General features: G+C 36.2%; 2 protein-coding genes across 2 annotated transcripts in view; one reads left to right on the top strand and one right to left on the bottom strand.

The window, feature by feature from the left end:
• LOC108261720 (uncharacterized) overlaps positions 1-16,121 on the top strand; it is a 56,373-nt gene extending 40,252 nt beyond the window's left edge. Inside the window, exons 16-18 of the mRNA XM_053681866.1 lie at positions 11,403-11,444; positions 12,279-12,316; positions 15,848-16,121. Of these exons, the coding sequence (XP_053537841.1) occupies positions 11,403-11,444; positions 12,279-12,316; positions 15,848-15,886 (119 nt within the window). The 3' untranslated portion in view covers positions 15,887-16,121. The remainder of the gene's footprint in view (positions 1-11,402; positions 11,445-12,278; positions 12,317-15,847) is intronic.
• On the bottom strand, positions 2,530-5,730 carry LOC124626710 (protein NYNRIN-like). The gene is made up of 2 exons (XM_047152634.2): positions 5,149-5,730; positions 2,530-5,040 (listed from the first exon to the last, which is right to left on the bottom strand). The coding sequence occupies exons 1-2, from the start codon at positions 5,150-5,152 to the stop codon at positions 3,683-3,685; spliced, it is 1,362 nt and encodes a 453-aa protein (XP_047008590.2). The 5' UTR covers positions 5,153-5,730; the 3' UTR covers positions 2,530-3,682.
• Positions 16,122-18,155: the final 2,034 nt, after the last annotated feature.

The following is an 18,155-nucleotide window of genomic DNA, read 5'->3' as shown; positions in this document are numbered from 1 at the left end:
GTCCTTTAGTGAGCAATCAGTGATCCACTGCAGACCATACTTGATAACGTCCAGGAACATTTGTTGTGCTTTTATGGGGCGGAGGATGACCCCAATCATGTCCTGACGGCCTTGGGAGCGTGCAAGGGAGTCTATGACCACAGAGGAGTACACCACAGGGGAGCCCACAGCCCCGCGAAGGAGACGCTTCCAGGTGTACTACCTATCTAGGAATTGTTAAGAGGAATAATGGCCTTGAGCTCTCACATGCAGTCATTTGGAAAAAGCGCGGATCCATAATAATATCATGTGGAATGGAATTACAGTTATAGGTTACAATTGGGACATCTTATATTTATATATACATATATATATATATATATATATATATATATATATATATATATATATATATATATATTCTATATACATCATACTATAAATAATGGTTACTGGGTGGGTTGGTTGTATCGCAAAACTTATCGCTTTTGTTATCACAGCTTGCTGTAATAATGGTAATTGGGCATGTCCTTTCCAGATATTGTTTACAGGGCAATAGTACTTGGAAACTGGAGACAGACAACTGGGAACACACATCTGCAAAACCCATCATTAAATGTTCAATTTATGCATCAGATCTAGGCCTTAAAACAGTGAATATTTATCGTGATTTACTATACCCTGATTTTAATAAAGCAGGAAGCTATTAAAAACAATTCAATATGAGGAGTTCAGTTTTTAACGTGTTAAGACTTGTGATGTTTACAGATCACTCAAGTTCGGTATAAACACATCACAAGGCCCTGATTGTGTGGAGTCTGTATTTCTAAACGACTTAGCAGTTGATATTATTTCATCTCTTTCAATGTATCATTTTAATCTTTGATTAGACAAAGGGGTTATACCAGAAATTTGGAAATCAGTTTTCTTATTTATTTATTACATTAAATCAGGGACACCCAACTATATTAGATCATTACAATCCAATAACACGGCCTCCTCGCCTATGTCCCTTGTAGAAAGCTTTTTCAGTAAATCGTTCACATGTTATCAGTCTGCAAGAAGTCTAAGGTCATACTAACATATCAGCACAACTGTTGTTTTGAAAGTCTTAAAACAATGTCACGGTTCCCTCTGCACTTCCCTGTCTGTTGATTTAGAAGAGGCTCTCAACATAGTGAATCAGGAAATATTGTTGCAGAGATTAAATAATGTTGGTCTATCGAATCATTTAAAAATTTACTAAAGTAATCTCCACTGCTCTAATCAATCGAATAACACCTCTCTTAAAGGGGTTTTCCACTCTCATGTATAGTTATCCCTGTAAAATAGTTCTAGTCCATTTATTTTTAAAAGTACAAACCCAATTGACAAGGATACATTCTTATCCCTTCCTGTTTTTCATTTACCAGAAAGATATTGAGAAAGGAAAACAAAATTCACAAAATTCCTTTAGTCTGAAAATTTGTGGTGCACACTACCCGAACATATTAATATTCCATCTGTGCTAACGAGTGATAATCCCAATAAGATAGAACTAAAATAGAGTAAATGAGGTTGAGATCTAGATATGCATTTACAGTCCTCTAGCCACTTTTATCCCACTAATTTACATTCAAAACAACCTAGTGAATTTGGTTCTATGTGTACAGCACTAGTCTGTAGTCTACATGGTATACATGCATGTACATGCATTTTGTTTCTTATTAATTTATAACTGTATCAAAATACTGTACTCAAAATATCACTCAGATCTTTCATACATGACATTTAAATGTTGCTCACTTTGGAGGAATGTGAATATGTATTTAACTTAGTCTAAAATAAAATTTATCATCTGTGAACTTTGTTTCAATTTACCACCAAGTTGTTACCCTGGCTGAACGCACAATTGTAAGAAGCATAAGATTCGCCCTATAATTTTATCCATTTCATTTAAACTGTATTTGACCATATTAAGGTAGTGTTAAATCTACTCATATCACAAACCACATTTCCCATCCTTCACTGCGGCCCACAAACATGCTGGCTGCCATGGACTGCAATTCCCAGATCTCACACACCTGCATCCAGTTCACAGCTCTCAGTTTTTATCAGTTCTCAGCTGCTGTATAACATATTATCAATTCAATTCACTTCACAGGTTCTCGAGTTTGTGACCACTGCTTTGTATTATTAAGTATTGTAACTCGTATACTTTGTATGACATATCCATAGCACACCATATAGCACATATGTGTATACATATACACACCCACACATATATATATTTGCATAACTACTCTATTTACCAATCTACGGTTCAGGAAAAAACACTTCAAACTACACTATTGTAAAGGGACCGTAATTAAATCAAATCATCACCTTATTCTAATGTTACTGATTCAGATATCACTTCTGTAACAGGCGTACAACACATTATACAGAATTTTAAAAATGTGCAGACTACTACTGCCATCTGATCTTACTAATTACTTATCATTGGACATATACACAGCATTTAAAGAGAAAATATGCAGAAATTATTCAGGGAATAGAATTCGCCAGAAGAATTCGCACTTACACTGCTTAAGATATTGTATAGACACGTACCCATATAGGAATCACCGATACAAATTAATTATGGTTACTCCAGTTCTTGTTAGCGAGTCAGTTCATGAAGTTAGACTGCTCGCTGAAACCAAATGTTTAGGCTCAACATTATCTCAACAGGGAGGACGTGACCTAGCCTGATACGGACCACATTGTGATCAGCCTGAGACTGTTACCTCGGGTCGGTTTTACTTTTCAGGGTTTTTTTATTAATATCACTCAAAACGAACAGGTTCACATGTCAATTTTATCATTAGTCAGGAAAAGATGCCTCTGCAGTAGAAACTAAGTGGCACAATGCACACCACATAAACTATTATTAAAGTTCTCTCCGAACTGATAACATCAAGACATACTGATTGATTTTAATTTTTTTTTCAGGAATATATCTACGTATATATACATATTGAATCACTTCGATTTTAATGTAGAGCGTAAGATAAAGGATTGGAAAAAAGGGGTAAAAACAGAAATCTCTCGCACGCGCTCTCTCCCTCTCTCGCGCGCTCGGTGGTTTAGATAACGTTCTCATTCTGTTTACAAACATGGAATCATACCGACTTCCAATTACCAATTAAAGGTACGCAAGCTATTGACCCGTCACAATCTATATATAGGACTGTACGCAGTCTAGATTATGATCAGTAAATTATACAATGACGGTGTGTTCTTCCGAACATCACCCTCTGGTCTAAACAGGAACTCTTTAGCCCTGTGGTATAAGGCGCCCCCACCCCAGCTACTCTACTGAACCAGTGTTCTCTCGACCCAATGGTAGGGGAGTGTGTAAAGATCCCTACGGAGACCGGAGCTCAGGGGGCACGGGGACGGGGGGTGTTCTTAACTGTACCTCAAGGTCCTGCAGTATACCCAAATCAATAGTGCTCATAGGCATGGGGTCATCAAGGTTATCAGATTGCCAGAGAGTGGCGAGTGTTGATAACAATTCTGCCTCTGGTGGGGTTACCAGCGGGACGGCAGCTACGTCTCCCGCTTCAGCTCAGGGGGAGGTAACAGGGTCAATATCATCGTATGGAGAGGAGAGGAACGAAGAGCCTGTTGAGCTACCGGCATCCGACTGGGCCGGTCTATCCAGCCTTTTCACAGCCCATCATTTAGCCTGGGCTCGAGTGCCGTAGGCCGGACCCATACGTGAGGTATCCGAGTCGCTGTTGGTTACCACCTCCGCCTCCATGGGCTGCCCTGTAGTGGCAGGGCCTGGGGTTGTTGGTTCTCCCTGTCCCGTACCTGCTCCGGCACGGTCGCACTGGTTCAGGTGGTACCAGTGATCTCTCTCTTCAACTCTCACAGCCGAGGCTGTTGCAGCAACCACAGTGAAGGGTCCTTCCCGACGTGCCCCGAGGGGGCTTTTTCCCTTATACATACGAATGTGTATTTTATCCCCGGGTGCCACCAAACGTACATCCTCCTGTACCCCGTCCCCACCATGGATCGCTTCTCTAACCTGTGGATATAGCTGTCTGTGAATTTGAGTGAGGATACGCACATAATCCTGCATGTCGCCCTCCGATTGAGCCTCAGACGGCTCTGTGTATGGACCTTCGGTGTATGCCATAGGCAGTGGGCGCCCAGTGAGCATTTCATGAGGAGTCAAGTGCGTCATACGATTGGTTTGTGATCGTATCTTCATCAAAGCCAGTGGTAAGGCTTGGACCCAGTTTAGGTGTGATTCATCGCATATTTTTGCCAAATTATTAGTTAGGGTGCGGTACCCTGGATCCATCGCGCTTTGGGACTCAGGAAGATATACACATCCTAGCTTATGATCACTCTCCAAGGCCGATGCAACATTCTTAAGTACGTTATTTACGAAGCGTTTGCCCTTGTCTGAACTCAAAAAATCAGGGATACCGAATCGAGGTATGACCTCACAACATAAAAATTTAGCGGCGGACTCCACATCTTCCCCAGAAGTAGCAGTCGCCTCCATCCACCGACTGAAGCGGTCCACTATTACCAGAAGGAAGCGTTTCCCATCCACCTGTAACTCCGCTCCCATGTCTATATGAGTCATCATTAGATGCCGAAACGGTCCCGTCGGCGGGGGAATATGTCCTAAGGGGGTGGTGAGGTTCTTTCGCACGTTGTGGTTGATGCACACAGCACATACATTTACCACTTGGTCCACTTGTGAGGCCAGCTGAGGGGACCACCATTCCTGACGGATTTTCCGGATAATTTCAGTCTTATTGACATGTTCCACGCCATGGGCGTCTTTGATCAAGCGTGGGAGGAGGCTGACTGGGGCTATACACAACCCTTCCACACTGCGCCATATCCCCGCACCGTCTGTTTGAGCCCCCCGTTTTAACCAGGACAAAATTTCACTTACTCCTGCATCGTTTTGTATCTCTTTCACGCGGGCTCCATTGTGTCCCTGTGGATGCCGCAGCCGCCTACTTTCTCCGTCCTGAGTTAGGAACCTCCCCCGTCTAGGCCCTGTGGCAGCTTCCGCAAAAACAATATATTATTATTCTCATTTTTGGGGCTTTTACCTAGACATCACATTCGTAATTTATAGCATAAAAAATAAAGGGTCCAAATGGACTAACTCACTCATTTCTCAATAATGGCCCGACAATATACACTTTTCTCCCACCTTCAGTTTTCCTGTTCCTGGATCACACAATCTGGGAATATGTTGTTATATATTACAGGTCTAGTAATTCCTATTTACCCAATGGGCAGTCGTACAGATGTCTAAAATATGTACCATTGGCGTGCATGCTCTAAAATATGCATATATTTATATATATATATACACTTACATATTAATATTATTTTTATTTTTATTTTTTTACACTTATACAGCAGTTATGGATATTAAATTAATTATAACACACACACAGTCTAGCGACTCACCGAACGTATGTACCGGATTCGAAATATTCAAAGTCCGCAAGATATCTCACAATGCTCCGCATTACCCAGCCCACTCTGAAGAATTCACACACACCGAATTGTCTTACCTTTTTCCCCCTTTTTTTTTTTTTTTTTTTTTTTTTCCCCTTGTCCTTCCACACAGATGCACAGATAAGAACGGACAGGAACACACACACATACACCCCCCTTTTCTATCAACAACGCAGGCAAGCTCACATACACACATTGTATTCCACATTATTACACTTATTTTACTACATGAAGTTTTACCAGCTCCGTATGCATGAAGCTTACAGTCATACAAATTAAATCCAACTTTCTCCAAAAAAAATTCTTTTCTCTGACTCTTATCCCACTTATCCAATTCTTTAGGTATGGAGCTCATGTTCAGAGCACTAATAAATACATTTTCCCTGTCTCCAAAACTTACACGCTCTCACACCACACTCATATTATACATATTATAAGCACATATATTTTAAGCACACACATTTGTTAGTACATATTCCATTCATACACCGGGCATGCTGTATTGCACGACCCGGACCTGGGCCCAGGATTTATTCCCCTCTCTATCCAGCCCTGGAATCTAATCTATCTATCTTTTATCTAATCCTTTTCCAGCGGTATTAGGGGTCCCCACCAATGCAGCCACCACTAGACTGCTAGTCAAGTCTAGTAGCCGGTATCTGGGGTCTGAGGCCTCATTTTCCACCTGCTTTCTATCCCCGCCCTGGAGTACTTCTCTATTTCTCTACTCTTTTTTCTACCTTTTTTCCCTTCCTCCAGCGGTATTGCAGGACTTTCACTCACACAACACATATACCATTTCTTTATTACAATTATAAGAAGTACATTCTACAATCTACACTTCTCTCTTACCTCTTCTCACTCACTCCAGGTTCTTTTGGAGACCCACTTAGTCTTTCTTCCCACCCCGGGGCTTCTCAATCGTAACAACAGACCACTAAAACAGAGCTTTGAAATAACAGGCGTCTGCAATGCCTTTTCCTATACGGCCTGTCTGTTGCTTAGAGAGCGAAGTCCCACGGGAGAGATTCCAGACATATAGATCTTAGCCCAGTCCCATCTGGGGTGCCAAATGTTAGCTCGAATTTAGCCTATTACCCAAAAACATTTAAAACTCAACTTAGAAGCCAATACTCACATCTACCTCTGAGCCCAGTTGGAGATAGAAAAAACACACCAGCCGTGAGTGAGAAGAAGCAAGGGTCCAGCTTTATTGTTCCATTCCACCACACGAGATCCACACCGATGAGAATTCTCAAAAGTGATCCCCCATACCCTGAGCTTAAGCTCCAGTATTTATACTGTATTTACACACTAGATAACCCATAGGTTTCCAGAAAAGGCCTATTTCACTTACCCATAGAATTGAAACCAGGGGTTTTACTTTACACATAAAATCAGAACCCAGGCATTTCCAACAACCCAGGAAACAAAAACCCAGTGTTTCTATTTACCTAGGTTTTCAAAAACCAGGGTTCTCTTTTACCTAGGTTTTCAAAAACCAAGATTCCCATTTCCCTAGGTTAAAAAAATGACGTAAGCAAGACGACTAAACAACCGGGAGGGACCTTGGTCTTATCGTTATCTCGAGGGGGGGGCCAGCCACCCTTATAACTGGCTTTCTTCATGGTTCTCTAAAAATTAAGGCTTTCCTTGCGAGACGAGAATCTTCACCATCTGAATCATGAGTAAGTTATATTTTCCTTTTTTTCCTGTATTTCTCGTTTATAATTTATTTTCATATTTGCACTATATTTCTTAGTTTATATATATTTATACTACTTGAAAAGCGGTTTACTGTACTTCCAACTTCTTAATATCATTACAGTTCTACTGTCCTGCATATCCTACAATTCTGTTTTTTATAGAGTTTCTCTATTACTATAAGATTCTATTAAAGTTATTCATGTGTGTGTATGTATGTTGTGTCTACCTGCCCGCCCTTGACGGTACGAGTGTGTGTGTTTTTAGCACTCCTCAGCTCGTACATTTCTTTTTGACTTTTTTTACTATTACTGCTCTTAAATTGCTCGTAATTCCAATCCGCCTAATCCCGCTTCTATGTGTCTAGGTGCCGGTGCCCGTCGTCAGTCCCCTCTCTCTCCGTTACTGGACCTGGATCAGGGTTTGGACCTGGATCTGGATACTCATTACCAGCTTGTGCATCTCACTGCTGATATCATGATGCTACTTAACTATCTTCGCAGCACCCCCCCTAATCCGGGGTTCCCCCCTCTTCTTCGGTACAGAATCTGCCCCACGAACGTGCGTGTTGACGCTTCTACACAGTCAGACCCAGAACCCCCCTCCAGCTTCCAATCCGAGGATGATGATGTTGTCTTCTCCGATCCGGGCCCCGACCATCCGTCTCTCTTCTCACCCACCAGTCCGCCCGACTCTCAGTGGTCCGCTCACTTCACCCACCCTGATTTCCCCATGTCCCCAGGACGCACCCCATTTTCCTCCCCCTCTTACTCTCCTCCAGACTACGCACCCACCCGTCCTGTGAATTACCAATAAAATTACATTTTTACTCATACTCAATCTCCCTCGTGTTTATTTCATGTCATTTTTATCCACAACATAATAGTCCATATTTATTTTATAAACATCCTTTTTATGTATCTCTTCCTGTAATTGGACAGGAGGAATAAAGCTTTTTACTATGAATCAACTTTAAAGTGTAATGTTTTTCTTGAATTATTCTAGCGTTATTTAAGTGAATAAAACTATGGGCTGTGGGCATAAAGAACATTTCTAATAATATATTATGTTTGTTTCTGATTTTAGAAAAAGGAACATTAGACATTTTAAAAGAAAATATTCAAAGACATTACAGTGTTCACAATGTCATCTTTGATACTGACATTAAAAACAATTACTAACAAATACATGAATAAAAAATAATAATCACGCTAGTATTATGACATTTAATTTACAAAATCAACAGCAGACCAGTAGAAACTGGATGAGAATTGTGCTTTATTCTTCCACCCAGGAAATGGTTAAAAAATAAAGTGGTTGTATTTTTACAGGCCCGTTTCAATTTGAGTAACACTGCTGAATTGAGACACACCATTAAATAAAAATATATAAATATTTAATGAGAAACTGTCTATACTGCCTCACATTTCTAATATATATATATTTAAACAAATTGAGAAGTGATGAGATTTGCTATTTTTACACAGTGCGTATCATTTTAATGATTATATTGTCAATAATTTTTTTGACAGCTAAAGTTATTGTTAAGTAATGATTAATGATGAACAGAAAATTATTTATTTATTTATTTATTTATTTATTTATTTATTTTCTGATCAGATTCACGGTTCTCATGCTATTCCTTTTAATAATAGGAATTGTTCTGTTAGTATAGCAATAGCCACTCTGGGATATTGTCAGTTTAATGCAGTAGTATAGACAGTTGTATGGATTTAGTGTGTGTTGGTATAAAGGTTAAATTACCCGTGAACATTAATGTGATCTTTTAGTGTTTATTGTATCTATAGTAGAAGAGAGTTTGGATGTCAGAGTAGTAGCTATAGTTGTATAGTGTTAATATAGAAATATGGTAGAAGTATTGATCAGCTGACTCCCCCAACCTTTCCGAGAGGGAAATCTGTCACAGCCACCTGCGCCCCTAGTCTGTGGAACACCTTTCACTTATATGGCCAGCATTATCTTAAGTATTATAATAATATAAATAATGGTATAGTGTTAGAGTACCCATAACTATTATGGAATTGTTAGTATAGTAGTATTTACAGTGCTACAGTGTTAGTATAGTAGTATTTATAGTGCTATAGTGTTAGTATAGTAGTATTTATAGTGCTACAGTGTTAGTATAGTAGTATTTATAGTGCTACAGTGTTAGTATAGTAGTATTTATAGTGCTATAGTGTTAGTATAGTAGTATTTATAGTGCTACAGTGTTAGTATAGTAGTATTTATAGTGCTACAGTGTTAGTATAGTAGTATTTATAGTGCTACAGTGTTAGTATAGTAGTATTTATAGTGCTACAGTGTTAGTATAGTAGTATTTATAGTGCTACAGTGTTAGTATAGTAGTATTTAGAGTGCTACAGTGTTAGTATAGTAGTGTTTATAGTGGTACAGTGTTAGTATAGTAGTATTTATAGTGCTACAGTGTTAGTATAGTACTATTTATAGTGCTACAGTGTTAGTATAGTAGTATTTACAGTGCTACAGTGTTAGTATAGTAGTATTTATAGTGCTACAGTGTTAGTATTGTAGTATTTATAGTGCTACAGTGTTAGTATAGTAGTATTTATAGTGCTACAGTGTTAGTATTGTAGTATTTATAGTGCTACAGTGTTAGTATTGTAGTATTTCTAGTGCTACAGTGTTAGTATAGTAGTATTTATAATACTGCAGTGTTAGTATAATAGTATTTACAGTGCTACAGTGTTAGTATAGTAGTATTTATAGTGCTACAGTGTTAGTATTGTAGTATTTATAGTGCTACAGTGTTAGTATAGTAGTATTTATAATACTGCAGTGTTAGTATAGTAGTATTTATAGTGCGACAGTGTTAGTATAGTAGTATTTACAGTGCTACAGTGTTAGTATAGTAGTATTTATAGTGCTACAGTGTTAGTATTGTAGTATTTATAGTGCTACAGTGTTAGTATTGTAGTATTTATAGTGCTACAGTGCTAGTATAGTAGTATTTATAGTGCTACAGTGTTAGTATAGTAGTATTTATAATACTGCAGTGTTAGTATAGTAGTATTTATAGTGCTACAGTGTTAGTATAGTAGTATCTATAGTGCTACAGTGTTAGTATAGTAGTATTTACAGTGCTGCAGTGTTAGTATAGTAGTATTTATAGTGCTACAGTGCTAGTATAGTAGTATTTATAGTGCTACAGTGTTAGTATAGTAGTATTTATAATACTGCAGTGTTAGTATAATAGTATTTATAGTGCGACAGTGTTAGTATAGTAGTATCTATAGTGCTACAGTGTTAGTATAGTAGTATCTATAGTGCTACAGTGTTAATATAGTAGTATCTATAGTGCTACAGTGTTAGTATAGTAGTATTTATAGTGCTACAGTGTTAGTAGTATCTATAGTGCTACAGTGTTAGTATAGTAGTATTTATAGTGCTAAAGTGTTAATATAGTAGTATTTACAGTGCCACAGTATCATTTCATGATTGCTATTAATTGTGGATTTAAAAACTAGTTAAACTGATGTGGTTCAATACAAAAAGCACTGATAATGCTGAATACAGACGAGGGAAAATATTCATAAATGTTTTATTCTGAGTGGGAATTCGCCTTGTATATAATAGGAATGTCTAGAGATTTATTTTATTATATTATAGTTTTATCTGCAGTGCTATAGTAGTATCTACTGTTGTATAGTGTTATTATGGTAGAACCTACATTAGTATGTGTGGTATAATATTATCATGTGTATTTTATAGAATAATATAAATAGTGGAATAGTATTATTATAGCAAAGTAATGTCTATTGTGGTATTGTTAATGTTGTAGTATCTATAGTGTTCGTGTTAGTATAGTAGAATCTATAGTGGTATAGTGTTAGTATAGTAGTATAGACAGTTGTATGGTTTTAGTATGTGTTGGTATAAGGGTTAAATTACCCGCTAAGATTAATATGATCTTATAGTGTTTCAACCAGAACCTGTTTCTACTCCCGAACCTGTTTCTACTGCCTCACCCGATATAGAATGTAAGTGAATGAATCATGTAAATACAGTATCTCCACTTGTAGATGCGCAGGTCTGCATATTTTACAGTATATAAACTAAAAATGCTGCACAGTGGGTAGTGTTTCAACCTCACAGCCTGTGTTGAGTTTCACGTGTTATCTCTGTGAGTAAAGATTTGCTGTTTTCTATTTTAGCTACAAGTCCTCCAGCTCAACAGGATTACACAGAGGAATCAGGTAATTAGGGGCCAAGCACGGAAGGTGCGAGGCACCTATTGAATCTGTTAGTTTCTTCTTTTTCTTCTTATTCCACTCAAGTCTATGGCAGCGCATAGAACTGCTTGTGGGAAAGTTATGAAATTTGGCACAGAGATAGAGGACAGTCTCACCATTAAGCATAGCATGGTTGGAATCTTCATCTCAAACCGTCTAGCGCCACCAACTGCTCAAATGTTGACTTACGTTTATGCTAATAACTTTTTATCTGTAAGGCCTAGAAATAAAATCCTTGTTTTTGTTTGATTCCTCGGCTCGTCCTGAGTCGAATGTAGACGATTTCCTCCTGAATATATTTCTGGCATTTTGAATTTTCTGAAAACCATTTTTTTCTAACTCATCCGAAGTGGTTCATTTGATCTTCACCAAATTAGACAAATATGACTACCACACAACTTTTGTTTATGCTCTTCTTTCCTGCGTAAGTCTGTAAATTCTGGTGTGGTGCATGCAACACTGACCCTAGTGGACATGCACATGTAATGTGGAGGTATAAAGACTTCACTGTGTGAGGATCCTTGCATGACATCCTGAGCTGGTCACAGATACACACTTGCAGAAGTATAAATCAGCCCTAAGTACAGCAGTGTAGTATCTAAAGTGTTAAAGTGTTAGTATGACAGTGTCTATAGTGGTGCAGTGTTAGTATAGTATCTGTAGGTGCATAGTGTTATTAGAGTAGTTTCTGTAGTGGAACAGTGTTAATATAATAGTATGTACAGTTGTTATTTTAGTATATGTTGGTATAATTTAATTTAAAATGAAAATTAATAACATCTTTTATTGTTTCACCAGAGTCTGACAAGACAGATTCTCCTACCGCATCCATTATGGTACGTAAGTGAAGTAATCGTACTGTACACTGTGTACTGTACACTATACAGTATTTCTGTCTGCATTTTAGTATTTATATTAGTGTACATATTAGTATGGTTTTTTATAGTCTTACACCACAGTGCTGTTGAATTCTCGATTCTGATTGGCTGACAGACGTTCTGAGGTGTGCAATTGGTTTTCAGTTAATGCACAGCTAAAGTAGTTCCAGTCAGGTCTTCACCACATTACGGTTCCATATCACTTCATTAACTGAAATAACAGAAAAATTAGCCTACTGTCCACTGTCTATAGCTTTATAGTTTTAGTATAATATGGTATTTTCTACAGTGGTGGTGTAGTGTTAGTATAACAGTATCTATAGTGGTGTAGTGTAAGTATAACAGTATCTACAGTGCTGTAGTGTAAGTATAACAGTATCTATAGTGGTGTAGTGTTAGTATAACAGTATCTATAGTGGTGTAGTGTAAGTATAACAGTGTCTATAGTGGTGTAGTGTAAGTATAACAGTATCTATAGTGGTATAGTGTAAGTATAACAGTATCTATAGTGGTGTAGTGTAAGTATAACAGTATCTATAGTGGTATAGTGTAAGTATAACAGTGTCTATAGTGGTGTAGTGTAAGTATAACAGTATCTATAGTGGTATAGTGTAAGTATAACAGTATCTATAGTGGTGTAGTGTAAGTATAACAGTATCTATAGTGGTATAGTGTAAGTATAACAGTGTCTATAGTGGTGTAGTGTAAGTATAACAGTATCTATAGTGGTATAGTGTAAGTATAACAGTGTCTATAGTGGTGTAGTGTAAGTATAACAGTATCTATAGTGGTATAGTGTAAGTATAACAGTATCTATAGTGGTGTAGTGTAAGTATAACAGTATCTATAGTGGTATAGTGTAAGTATAACAGTATCTATAGTGGTGTAGTGTAAGTATAACAGTGTCTATAGTGGTATAGTGTAAGTATAACAGTATCTATAGTGGTGTAGTGTAAGTATAACAGTATCTATAGTGGTGTAGTGTAAGTATAACAGTATCTATAGTGGTATAGTGTAAGTATAACAGTATCTATAGTGGTGTAGTGTAAGTATAACAGTATCTATAGTGGTATAGTGTAAGTATAACAGTATCTGTAGTGGTATAGTGTAAGTATAACAGTATCTATAGTGGTGTAGTGTAAGTATAACAGTATCTATAGTGGTGTAGTGTAAGTATAACAGTATCTATAGTGGTGTAGTGTAAGTATAACAGTATCTATAGTGGTGTAGTGTAAGTATAACAGTATCTATAGTGGTATAGTGTAAGTATAACAGTATCTATAGTGGTATAGTGTAAGTATAACAGTATCTATAGTGGTGTAGTGTAAGTATAACAGTATCTATAGTGGTATAGTGTAAGTATAACAGTATCTATAGTGGTGTAGTGTAAGTATAACAGTATCTATAGTGGTGTAGTGTAAGTATAGCAGTATCTATAGTGGTGTACTGTAAGTATAACAGTATCTATAGTGGTGTAGTGTATGTATAACAGTATTTATAGTGGTGTAGTGTAAGTATAACAGTATCTATAGTGGTGTAGTGTAAGTATAACAGTATCTATAGTGGTGTAGTGTAAGTATAACAGTATCTATAGTGGTGTAGTGTATGTATAACAGTATCTATAGTGGTATAGTGTAAGTATAACAGTATCTATAGTGGTGTAGTGTAAGTATAACAGTATCTATAGTGGTGTAGTGTAAGTATAACAGTATTTATAGTGGTGTAGTGTATGTATAACAGTATTTATAGTGGTGTAGTGTAAGTATAACAGTATCTATAGTGGTGTAGTGTAAGTATAACAGTATCTATAGTGGTGTAGTGTAAGTATAACAGTATCTATAGTGGTGTAGTGTATGTATAACAGTATCTATAGTGGTGTAGTGTAAGTATAACAGTATCTATAGTGGTGTAGTGTAAGTATAACAGTATTTATAGTGGTGTAGTGTAAGTATAACAGTATCTATAGTGGTGTAGTGTAAGTATAACAGTATTTATAGTGGTGTAGTGTAAGTATAACAGTATTTATAGTGGTGTAGTGTAAGTATAACAGTATCTATAGTGGTGTAGTGTAAGTATAACAGTATTTATAGTGGTGTAGTGTAAGTATAACAGTATCTATAGTGGTGTAGTGTAAGTATAACAGTATCTATAGTGGTGTAGTGTAAGTATAACAGTATCTATAGTGGTGTAGTGTAAGTATAACAGTATCTATAGTGGTGTAGTGTAAGTATAACAGTATCTATAGTGGTGTAGTGTAAGTATAACAGTATCTATAGTGGTGTAGTGTAAGTATAACAGTATCTATAGTGGTGTAGTGTTAGTATAACAGTATCTATAGTGGTGTAGTGTAAGTATAACAGTATCTATAGTGGTGTAGTGTAAGTATAACAGTGTCTATAGTGGTGTAGTGTTAGTATAACAGTATCTATAGTGGTGTAGTGTAAGTATAACAGTATCTATAGTGGTGTAGTGTTAGTATAACAGTATCTATAGTGGTGTAGTGTAAGTATAACAGTATCTATAGTGGTGTAGTGTAAGTATAACAGTATCTATAGTGATGTAGTGTAAGTATAACAGTATCTATAGTGGTATAGTGTAAGTATAACAGTATCTATAGTGGTGTAGTGTAAGTATAACAGTATCTATAGTGGTGTAGTGTAAGTATAACAGTATCTATAGTGGTACAGTATTAGCAGTGTATATAGTGGGAAAACAGTGTCTATAGTAAGGGGAAATAAGTTTTTGGATATTTTTTTTGTTATTTAATATACTTCCAGTGCATATATCTACTTTGAATGTACTCACTTAATGTCTTTTGACTTTGTACTTCTAAATAATTCAGACACTAAAATTAGTACTTTGTTGGAAAGCCATTGTTGGGAACTATAGCTTTAATCCCCACGTATTTTATAATTTTGTATTCATTGAAGAACAACTTATTGTTCTTTTGGTCTGTATATAGTTAGGTGTACTGTAATGTTGTGGAACGTCCATGAAACAAGTTAGTTCCTGTTCTCATTTACAGTGTAGCAGCTATAAACAGTTGCTTCCTCCTTCAACTTTTTTTAATCTCTTGAATTTTGGAAAAAAACAAAACAAAACAAATATAAACACAGTTTGCCATGCTACCAAGAAACGGCAAAGCGTAAACTCCTGAAGATGTCAGAAAACGTAAAGTTACTGCTTTACATCTGACTGTTATGAAGTGTAGACACTCTAACGTCTCAGTCACTTTTATGGTGAATGCTCCACCTCACCGGATTAAAAACAAAACTAAAAAACTGTGATTTGCAGCTGCATTAATTTCACAGCTGCTATTATAGAAAATGGGTCAGCGCCTTGTGACCAATCAGAATCCAGAATTCAGTACTGCTTCAGTATTTAACATACCAGATATAAAAGCATCTCAAGTCTTTAATTATTTAGTAAGCATTGTATCAGAGTGCTAATCCATGATTGATAAATGAATGCATAAATGTTTTCACACAGGTCCAAATGGAGCAGATGTGTATTGCATCACATACCTGAAGAATCCAATAACTGTAAAAGTCATTAAAGTGTATGAACATCCAAAAGCTAGAGCCAAAAGTTTTCAATCAGTTGTTACTCTTCCAGTGGAGAGTATTTGATAGTAACTGAAATGATAAGTTATGATAAGTTATGATCACTAATTACACTGTAGGAGAATTAGATTTTCTGTTTTTATTGCAGTTTTACCCTACAGGAGAACATCGTTCATTTTTAAAATTACACATTAAAGGAGATTTTCAATAACATTATGCCTTTGTTTCTTTTTTTTTTAAAGTCACATTTTCACATTGAAAAGAAAACAATGTTAGTTACATTAAGAGATTAATGATATCACATCTTTGATAGCAATGTTTAATAAAAAAGTTTTTAAAAAATGTTATTAATATAAGATGAAAAACAAACAAATACATATAGACCTATATACACACTGTAAGACTATGGCTATAGATTGTAAAAATAATAGAAGAATGAAGGTCAGTAAATAATCACAGTATTATGAGACATGTTATTGTTTACTGCAGAAGTTCCCATCCTCAACATTTCTGTGTATCTACTGTATTATAGACTGACAGATACAGAGCTACACATATAGATAGGCAAAATAATTATCATTATAAATGAGAAATAAAAAGAATTTCCTTAAACGAATGTCTGTACAAAACGCTTCACTCTCACTACCTCGTGGACGAACACTAAAACGCTCCGAACCACAAGCTGCAAAATCTCACCTCCTTATTTTTGACATAATAATCTCATTATTTCTGACTTGTGGATTTTATCCCGTTTTATTATTTCAGGTTTATATACAGTAACAGTGTGTTATAGAAGTCACAGCTTTTATTTTAATGTGCTCGTTCGTATTAGATCTGCACAGATCAACAGCTTCTGACCAATCACAATTCAGAATTCAGCAGCTTTAGAGGTTATCCTCCATCAAGGTAAAAAGTTATAAAACACAACATATCTTTTTAAAAATGTTTTATTTTATGAAATCTAGGTACAAAAAAAACCCCCAACAGAAATAGGAATGGGTTAAACGTTTGTGTGTGTGTGTGTGTGTGTGTGTGTGTGTGTGTGTGTGTGTGTGTGTGTGTGTGTGTGTGTGTGCATGTTTAAGAGAGAGAGAGAGAGGGAGAGAGAGAAAATAGCATGGTAATCACTATCTTATCTTAATCACTATCCTCATCAGCACAACACACACAAACACACACACACACACACACACACACACACACACGCACGCACACACACACACACAAACACACACACACACACACACACACACACACATACATAGTTTCTGTTGATCAAAGCAGATTTTCAGATTTATTCATGTAAATAGGTTTTAGTTTACTATTTAAATGACATTTTTATTTTTATTCTGTGTTTGTTTAAACTGCTTATGAGAATAAAACAGAATATTTCTCTTCAGCACTTCACACTCAGTACAGGACTAAAGTACAGACTAAAGTACAGACTAAAGTACAGGACTAAAGTACAGACTAAAGTACAGACTAAAGTACAGACTAAAATACAGGACTAAAGTACAGACTAAAGTACAGCACAAACTAATCATTGGGCATATTTAATAATGACGATATATTATTGTGAGTGATGTGGAGATTTGTTTAAAATATGATTTACAGTTTTACTTGAACGAAGCTTGAACGAAGATTTCTCGTTATTTTATTGTATATAGTTGTGTGGTGTAAGTTGGGCTGCTCACTTCAGGTGAATGCCACAGCTTGGTTTCTTGGGGAAGAGGTATGTACATGTCCATACTATGTATGAATACAATCTATGTGAAAGAACTTGTGTGTGCATAGGATTGCACCAGAACCGGATTTATAATATATATATATATATATATATATATATATATATATATATATATATATATATATATATATATATATATATATATATATATATATATAATGACCTGCCATCATAAATATATTTGATGATGACCTTTGACCTAGACCTGTCAAAAAAACAATTAGTGATTTTTGGTAGCATCCAAAACCTGCAAGCTATTTCTCTCTCACATTCATTTAAATAGTTTTAGTTTACTAATTTAAATTACTTAAAAATATATTTTCTTCAATCTCGATTCAGAGATGAAAATAAAACAGGATATTGTTCTTAGCACTTCACACTAAAACCCAGTGAAGGGACTAAAGAAGTACAGGCCATGCTAATAATTAGGCACATTTTAATAATAATTATTGATTATCTCTTGTGTGTCGTGTGATGTGTCGTGCTG

Source organism: Ictalurus punctatus, chromosome 7 (genome assembly GCF_001660625.3).
Source record: "Ictalurus punctatus breed USDA103 chromosome 7, Coco_2.0, whole genome shotgun sequence".
NCBI classification, from domain to species: Eukaryota; Metazoa; Chordata; class Actinopteri; order Siluriformes; family Ictaluridae; genus Ictalurus; species Ictalurus punctatus.
Note: the sequence above shows the minus strand (reverse complement) of the source record. Positions and strands in the feature narration are given on the sequence as shown.